Genomic DNA, 9,720 nt, shown 5'->3' on the forward strand with positions numbered 1-9,720 from the left:
GTTGAGTGACAATCTATTGCTCTTAAACCATGTAGATAATTTCGGCAATTCAGTATTAAGAGTTCTTAAAAGCGACTGAAAATCAGAATTGGAACAAAATACATTGGTGTCATCGGCGAACAGAATATATTGCAGTAACTTAGAAGAATTTGTGATATCATTTATATACACTAGAAATAGTAGTGGTCCCAATATGGATCCTTGTGGGACGCCACAATGTATAGGTAAAACTTCAGAATTTACCGATTCATAGTATACATATTGCTGTCTATTCGATAAGTAATCATCAAACCATTCCAGTGGAATGCCACGAACTCCATAACAATGTAATTTGCGTAAAAGGATACTAGTAGTGTAGTCAAGAGTGTCGAATGCCTTGCTTAGGTCCATGAACACACCAATAACATGTTTTTGTTCAGCTAAGGCAGTCGACACTCTGTCATACAACTGGGCTAGTGCCATATCAGTAGAATGAAATTTCCTGAAACCATATTGGTCTTGGTTCAGTACATCATTTTGTAACAAAAAATCATACAGTCTGTTATAAACGAGTCTTTCTATGACTTTAGAAAGGGGACTAGGAAGAATAGAGACAGGTCGGTAATTCGAAACAAAAGAAGAGTCATCTTTTTTGTATATTGGAATAACTTTTGCAATTTTACATGCGTTCGGAAATACACCAGTTGACAACGACAAATTACAAATATGTACTAAAGGTGTCAATATACTCCCAACAATTTGTTTTAAAAGAGACGTGCTCATTTCATCATGACCACATGTATGACTTGATTTTAAGGAATGCACAATATCAAGAATCTCACTAAAATCTGTTGGTTTGAAAAATAATGAATTATCGTTTGACGTGCCCAAGTACTGCGAGAAATCTGTCTGTGAATGATCAATGTTAGAAGCTTGACTAGGACCTACATTAACAAAGTACTCATTAAAACAACATGCTACATCTTTAGGATTACAAAACGTTTGTCCATTATTCGTAATTTGAGATGTTGACACCTTCTTTTGCTTACCAATGACGTCATTAATAACCTTCCAGGTGGCTGACATATTTCCAGTAGCATTTACAAAAGCTTCCGTATAATACATTCTGCGGGAGAGCCTAATAATCTGTGTAAGTTTATTTCTATATAATTTATATCGATTAACATTATCTTTATCAGGATACCGTAAACTACTTTTATATAAAGCATTTCTTTTCTTAATGGAACGAAAAAATTCCCTTTGTTATCCACGGATTTTTTCTTTTTTTTATTGTTTTTCTTTTCAATTGTGGGGATATGTTTGTCAAAATAAGAAAGGAATATATTCCAGAAGGTGTCATAAGCACTGTTTGGGTCTGCAGAAAGCAATACATCATCCCACGTTTCCGTAATTAAATCATCGTTCAGTAATGATATATTTTCTAGTGTGAATTTCCGCTTTTTCTTACGTTGTTTTTGCTTAACATAAGAATTCTGTGTGTCGCCACAAATGAAAAATATAGGTAAATGGTCAGAAATATCACTATACAAAAGACCAGATTTCGAATAATCTGTGTCAATTTTCGTAAAAATATTATCGATCAACGTTGATGAGTCGACCGTAATTCTCGAGGGCTTATCAATTGTAATATTACAAAAATTTGCTTGCAAAATATTGCAAAATTTATTTCTAAGAATATGCTCTTCTCTCGAGAGATCAATGTTAAAATCACCCATAATATATACATCTTTGTTTTCTTGATTAATCAGCTCTAATAAGACATCAAAATTATCCAAAAATGAATTAGCATCTGTATGAGGGGGCCTGTATATTACACAAAGTATTATGTTTTTTCTATTATACATATTAATTTCAACACAGTCATGTGCAATCAAATTCATTTCCATTGTACATCAAATCAGGCCGTTCTTTACACGATAACGTGTGTGATAGGAACAGGGCGATTCCGCCTCCTCGTCCGCATTTTCTATCAGAACAGACAACGGAATATCCATCAATGTTATATAAAGTGGGTATTCGAACGTTGGTGAAATAATTTCCTTTTCTTTAGGCATTCTACCGTATATATTTCCTTCTTTTTATGGTACAAAATCAACACATTTTCTCCAAAAAAAACAAAACAAAAAACACTTCACTCAAGTTGAAAAACATTCAATATTCAATATTCAACTTTATGTTCACTTCCATCAAATAAACAAAGAAATTATATACATTGCATGTGTACATGTCGGCATAGTATCTCGATCCATTGCTTGGCAGTATCGCTCGTCGGCTATTGACTGGAGAAAAAAAAAGGGGGTGCGGTTAATACACGGTTATTCATGGTAGTATACAGTGGTATGATAATGGTGTGTACTCGTGCAATAGAACAAGATTTTCCACTCGTGACCATTCACTATTTGTACAGTATTATAGATCCTGATCTCGGTAGATTTAAAAGCCAACATGCCTGTTCATACTCGGTGGATCTACACGATCATGAACGATCATCATTTATTTATCAATTCATGCACTGTTTCAACGCTTTGTTTGTATACATCTATGTTAAGGTAAACCAAGGTTCGATACTTAACAGGGCCATCAAAATCAATCAATTTATTATTATTATTATTTGGTTGCCCGACAGTGATATTTGGTGGCCCGCAAATAAAGAACAAAGAATCTTTCACCGAAGCATGAAAATAATTACAATTTATAACAACTGCGTACAAGGAAGTAAGACAGAAGAACGAAATAATTGGAATTATTTGAAACATGTTAAAACATGAGTTAAAATTGACAGATCATAATAGGGCTTCAAAATATCAGATACAGTAACCAAGTTTACTAAGTCTAGAGTATCAAATATTGACTTCAGGCAAAATTATGTCTTTCCGTTTCCCATAACACCACGTATTCATGAAATGATCATATAGGGGTAATTACAATCATTACCTCCTTTATCTCGAGGTAGATAAAGCTTGTCGAAAATAACCACTATGAAAAATTATAAAGCAAAAACACTTTGGCTGAATTTGAGTGCAGAATAGGCCGAGTTTGGCATTGCTAGGACAGCTAAACATTTTTTAGCAACCTGTGTCAAAGCATATAACTGAAATGTATCCAGTTCAATACCAAGCCCCTAGCATACTGCTGGCATACTCACGTAAAACACAGCAAACAATGTTCGTAATCACAAATTGTTCGTGCCCCGATCGGGCCACCAATGACCAAAGCAAACCAAAAGAACAACGAAAAGACATTACATCAACAATAGGTGTATGGCTTTCTTCGTGACAATCGAATCATACACCATCCAATTATCAAATTAGCAAGCAAAGATTTCACCTTTATAATCCATGGCACGGGTGAAACAGCTTGTCTTATAGTTAAAAGAATATCATATGGAAACCATCAGTAAATGACATACATATCTAAGAACCAATTGCTGAACTATTTAAACTTCTTTAACATATTATTTCAATCAATGTATCCATGACTTGATGGCGATGACTGTTCACACCTCTTCATTCCATATCATGACGTCAACTTCTGATGAATGTGGTGTTGGAACAGTCTTATGCGAAAGTTTTGGCTTTAATGAGGGAAGGAAACTGCTTAAAAATCTGAATATTAAGGCCTGCATACTCACTCATTCACACACACACACATTCACACACACACACACACACACACACACACACACACACATATATATATATATGTATATATATATATATTTATATATATTCAAAGACATTTATACAATATAAATGTATATCATAACAAATATCATGCTTACCTTCCATGACATAGGTTATGAGCGTTATATCCAGAATCTAATCTTGTTATTAAAATTTACATCAATCATTGCCAACAATCAACAATCAACTTGAAGAAGTCACATTTGTTACTTCCCATATACGTCTGGTTTTTCCGGAAAACCCCCACATTCTGTCTTCCTTTCTTCTTCCTTTTTTTCGAACAACAGTAGAGTGGGATAGCTCTCTTAGCGCTCCTCGAAAATGATTTCGTAGGGTTTTGGCGCCAGCGTGGTGAAGCGATGGCCAATGCTATAGTCCGGGACGGCACCGGGTGGAAAGGTCACTTTGAATCGCTGGAGGATGTTGGTGAGGAAGAGAAATATTTCCATCTTGGACAGCTGCTCCCCGATACACACGCGACGACCTGAAAACGTATGAAACATCAAAACATCAGCCTCGTCATGATGATGACGACATTCGACATTGATGCCAAACACTCGAATTTATCAGTGAATAGAGATTTCACACTGTGATCGCAATCTGTTCACACTGTGTTTTACATAGTGTTTCACACTGTGAGAGACTGTTCTTTCCAGCAGGGTATGCCTGCTAGAATAGCATTGCCCGTCACCAAATGATACGAGCGACCAATCGGTAACGTTCAACTTCAGTTGAGATTCTTCGGCGGCATAAAGTGCGCATGCGTACAAAGCTGCTCACAATTCGTCCTGAGAATATCACAATTCATCCGAGTCAGGCCAGCCAGCATTCCCAGCGCATGGGTCTCCCTATGCTAGTTAACTGATCTTAAAAGTTTCAATATCGTAAAACTGGAGGTGAACTGCAGTGTCAATTCTTAGCATGAATAAAATGGAATGAAAATGGGTAAGAAACATTTTTTTTAAATAAAAATCATATGAAAATTGATTTACCTAAAATAATTAAATCGATTATCAAATTGAAAAATAAAACAACAACAACAAACGATCATATGCAGTAAAACTCACCAACACCGAACGGGAAATACGCTTCGGGCTTGACGATTTCCTTGCCGTCCTCCGACAGGAAGCGCTCGGGTCTGAACACTTCCGGGTCACCCCACAATTTGGGGTCGTTGTGGATATAGAGTATGTTGGCGCCGATGTTTGTGTCCTTCGGAATGACGTAGCCGCGGACCTCCATGTCCGCCGTGCATCGATGCGGGACTCCACTGGGTGCGATGGGGCGGAACCGTAACACCTCCATTATGGTGGCCTCCGTGTAAGGCATACTGGTGCGATCTTCATACTCGGGACTCCTCGAGTGGCCGACAACGTCATCGATTTCGGAACAAATCTGCATTCGAAAATAACGGGGGTGTTTTCAGAAAAATCACTAAAATAGTGACATTTCTGAGACTTCTGGTAATGACTGTCCTGATTATAAGAATTCTTCTTGCTCCGATGACGGAAATTTACAACTGTATTGTACACAGTACATTTCTTCATCTAAAGGGTGGTAATAAAAATATGTAAGGCAACTTTTTGTAAGGACAAGTGTTTTTATCCTATATTGTATGATGCCATCACTGTTCGAAATCGCATATACTTATAATTAAGACGATCTGTGCACTTTTCTAAACTAAAATTGCCTAAATCCCGCATTCATCAGGTAGTCTGTCCCGCTATTTGAAAACGTACTACACTGTAATTGTTCAACAGATAAAGGAAATTTTCGAAAATTTTCCGAAACCTGTCGCCCTTTGCAATTGTTTCGTAAGGCCCTACTTTAATACTGGATTACTTTTTCTTTCTCTTTCAATTTCTCTCTCTCATGTTGAACTCGAATTCTAATATATGGTGTTGATTGATGCACTTTCCTGTTTCCAATAGAAATCTATGTATGAAAGTGCCAACAAAACTCCGTTCATTTCAAGCATACACAGTTAATCGTACGGGTCTTCCCATTAATATTCAGTAGAAGCTCATTACTGAAGTAAAACAGCCCTATCTTTTTTTTTTTACCTTCTCTTGGATTTCAGGATTCCCAGCTAGGAAAACAAATGCCCATAACAATGATGCCGACGACGTCTCTGTTCCACCCAGGAAGAGATCGAATATCAGCGTCCATGCTTTCTCCATTCCAAACTCCGTCTTTTCCCCGGATTTCTGGGCACGCTGTACTTCCAACAGGTACCTGTCGATTGCGTCTCTGATGTCTTTGGGGTCAAAGTTCTTCTCGTGTTCTCGGATCTCGTCCAGCAGGAACTTTTTGACCTCAAGGAGGTTTCTTCTCCGCTCGTTCATGAAAAAGGCAGGCAGGTTAGTTAGGATACCTGGGTCCTGGGATGCGTAGCTTTTGATCCGGTGGGTCATCTCCGTGAACTTCGGATCGGAGTACTCGAATCGGTGGCCGAACGTGATGGAGCAGATGATGTTGGAGACAGCTTTGCTGAGAGCAACTTCGGGGTTTAAGGGAACACCAATGCTTTCAGCAATTGCATCAACTAGAATGCGCGCCTCCACATCGATGCAGTGCTGTAAGCTCTTTTTGCCCTTGCCGAAATTACGGATGGATGCAAGCCCTAATCGACGGTGGTCAACCCACTCTTGACCACTGGAAAATATGATTCCTCCTGTAATAAAAGGACAGAGCGTGTTTACATGAGATGGGTGACGGCTGTCAAAAAAGTCTGGCAAAAAGTATGTTAAATCAAGACTCATGTGTTCATATCCGGGACATTATACGGCGATCTCAGGATACTAATTACATGATCACAGTCATCATCCTGATTATCATGATTATTACCATTGCCATTATCAACGCGATCATCTCCATGAACACGTCCGTCATTATATTCATTTTTCGAGACTAAAAGAAAACAGGTTTGCTTTTGGCATAGCGAAAATACACCTAGACAAAAAAAAAAAAAAACATTCCCGCAAACCAATATCATATACCTTTATAATTTGCTACAGCCTTTAACTCCCACAGTTCCTCTCTCGCCGTAGTGACGTCAGCCCGTCTGATCAAAAGGTCCTTCACCAACTCATAACTGGCCAGGAACGTGTACCTATAATCCCCGTCACATATGTAGACGATGTCACCGTACCTTATGACAGACGGGAAATGAAACATTTTTCAGTTCAACATGTTCTACGAATGGAACCGTTTCATCAACTCGAAATTAGAAAGACTATTCCTTTTCACCTGGGCGCTGTGTGCGAATGAGGCATGATCTCATCAATACTGCGATAGACAAGAATCTGTATACGAGTCACGAGCTGTGTTAGACATCGCACTGAGTTTGTGTCTGATACTCACAAGTGAGAAATATATATATATTTATACATACATACATACATACATGAAAGTAAGAAAGTGATACCCTGTAGCTTGTGCGTGACAAATGTACGTTCATGATTGACACAATCAGGGAGGGGAGTTCTTTCGTCTCACCTTCCTGGCAGAAAGGAGCATGAAACACATCTTCCAAATTGGTGTTTCTTTCATTTTGTATATCGGACGTGCATGATATGTTCCACTTGCGTGAGAGGTTGTTGTTAGAAACACTATTATCTTATAAAAGGAAATTCCTGACCTGACTGACGCTAGAGATGGTTGGCTTGGTCATCACAGCACTTTCGTTGTATTAATGTCATTATCTTTAGTGAGTTAGAATATAAGCCTAATAAGTTAGAATATAAAGCCATCGAAGGGGGAAGATAAGGAAGATTATATGCTTCATGCAGAAAAAACGTTTGAGTGAAACCTTGAATGCGCATATCATAATATTATTGTGTAGCTCTCTTATTTTACCAAAGTTACAACTCCATCTTTCGACTCACCAGCGCTGCCTGCCAATGAACATTGAACAAGGACCTGAAATTGTCTTGAGGCATCTGAAACTCTTTGTGGCGCATTATCATTCAAACATAGCTCTATCTCGGTATGATCATGAACCTAATATACAAGGACATTCATCGTATCGTTCATTAATTAATGCACCTGTACATCTCAAAAGCGCCACAAAGACATTTTTAATATGCTTCACTGCTTTAATCCCATGATCGTCACCGCCAGCAAGCCGGGAGAAGAACAAGATGGAGATTCGAGAAATCTAAAACTATAGGCGCAGAAGAAAATAACTCACAAAAATCAGGTAAAGAGAATGTGCAGTTGTGGTGTATGTTAGGAAATCATGCCTCAAACAATTTCGCTTGGGTGAAGCAGGCGGTTTTTTAAAAGAAAGCTAACATTTTGGCAGAATGATTTGAAAGTCATTTGTGATCTCAATATTTCACTTTTCCGCCAGCTTATTCCAGAGCAAAAAGTGATGGTAATGGTAGAGAACAGGTATATCTTGCCATTAGGCAAGGTCTTACGCGTATGCGAAAATGTGCGAATCAGAAATTACCCATCTTTTGACGCAAAATTTGTCACGTTCTCAGGTTTTGCTGCTCCTCATCATCTGTATTTATTCAAAGACATTTCCGTCCGAAAAAGGCACACCACCGAAACAAGACTGAAATGAGGAAAACGATTTATTTGTTTATGAAGAAACAGGATCACACAATTGTTAATGTTCAGACACCTGAATGTACTCATTAAGATGCACATAATCCGGTGGCGGTGGTGATGATGGTATCAAAGAAAGACCTCCGTCCATTGTCCATGTGTAGTAGGTCCATGGTATGTTTCGATGGGTTAGAATTGTGGGCAGGAAAAGGCATATCGCGGTCAGTTGATGCCGTTAACAGGTACAACCCTGCAACTATCAACAGCTTACAAAATCAGAACGCAAGAAAATGTTCTGCCAAGCAACCAAGCAATCGTGAAACCATGAGACCCTTTCAATCCTTCTAACCGTGCAACCATACAGCCGTACAACCGTGCAACTGTGCAACTGTTTTGTGCAGATGTAGAATGCCTGTATGGCTGTCACTTATACTGGACGAAGAGCCACAAAACATATTTATGCATGCATTACCGAACGGCGGTAGGGTTTACACCAGTCGGGATGCTAAACACAACCTCCTGCCATACAGATCAGGATGCTATAAACTAGACAGCTATTCCTTCTTGTATCATATGGACAATGATTGTAAGGTTTCGGCCAATCAGGATGCAAGAAATCGTACAGCTGTTCCTTTGGGAGGCCTCTATAATTAGTTTTATGACTTCAAGCAATCAGGAGACAGCCAATCCTCGCACATCGACGAAGGGATGAAAAGTTCTAACCAATGGGGATGCTACAAACCAACCAGCCATTCCTCCCTGCTGCAACCAGCCATCCCTCCGTGCGGCAGCAGGGAGGAATGGCTGTCTAGTTTATCTCGCCTTCTGATCGGATGGAAAAAAAAACACATTAGTTATATCGATGTAAAGTTGCTCGGTTGTACGTATTATTAAACGGCAACGACAGCCCGCCACAGACACGCATTTGTTCATCCACACGCATCAGTTACACGTAATTCATTGTAATTTGTAGCTAATTTTGACCTATTAGCATGACCTCTGGTATTTGTGCCAAGAGCCAGATTGCACCATCTCGTATAGGCCTACTCACTGATCGTGGAGTTCCCTGATGAGTTCGAGGGGGTTCTTGAAAAGACGGACGATACCCGTCAGGTAATTGAGAGGCCACGGGATATTGATGGGCCCAGGAGGAAGGTTCAGCCGTTTCGACCCCGTCCGTTTCCGCATGAACAGCATGAGGAGGAGACTGACTACCACGCCCAAGAGTATGCTGCTGTATCCAACGTCGGAGGCGACGTCGACAACGAAGCTGGCCATGGTGTGGCTGATATCAAAATCAAGTCGATGCCGGTTAAAACTTCTCCAGGTGGTCACTGGAATCAACACAGAGAGATTGCGGAAGCATGAGTAGAGATAAAAAGTATGAACAGGAGTAATAGAGATTCATTGGTACACACTGACACATTCCGTGGTGGAATATAATAGGCGGTTTTCCCATCCTCATCACGGACGTAGAATT

General features: G+C 39.3%; 1 protein-coding gene across 1 annotated transcript; it reads right to left on the reverse strand.

Annotated features, from left to right (window-relative positions):
• Positions 1 to 3,988: 3,988 nt before the first annotated feature.
• Positions 3,989 to 9,518, reverse strand: LOC140240034 (cytochrome P450 2J4-like). Its single transcript, XM_072319845.1, has 5 exons — positions 9,292 to 9,518; positions 6,683 to 6,834; positions 5,747 to 6,357; positions 4,751 to 5,078; positions 3,989 to 4,167 (listed from the first exon to the last, which is right to left on the reverse strand). The coding sequence occupies exons 1-5, from the start codon at positions 9,516 to 9,518 to the stop codon at positions 3,989 to 3,991; spliced, it is 1,497 nt and encodes a 498-aa protein (XP_072175946.1).
• Between the last annotated feature and the right edge of the window lie 202 nt (positions 9,519 to 9,720).

This window comes from Diadema setosum, chromosome 16 (assembly GCF_964275005.1).
Source record: "Diadema setosum chromosome 16, eeDiaSeto1, whole genome shotgun sequence".
NCBI classification, from domain to species: Eukaryota; Metazoa; Echinodermata; class Echinoidea; order Diadematoida; family Diadematidae; genus Diadema; species Diadema setosum.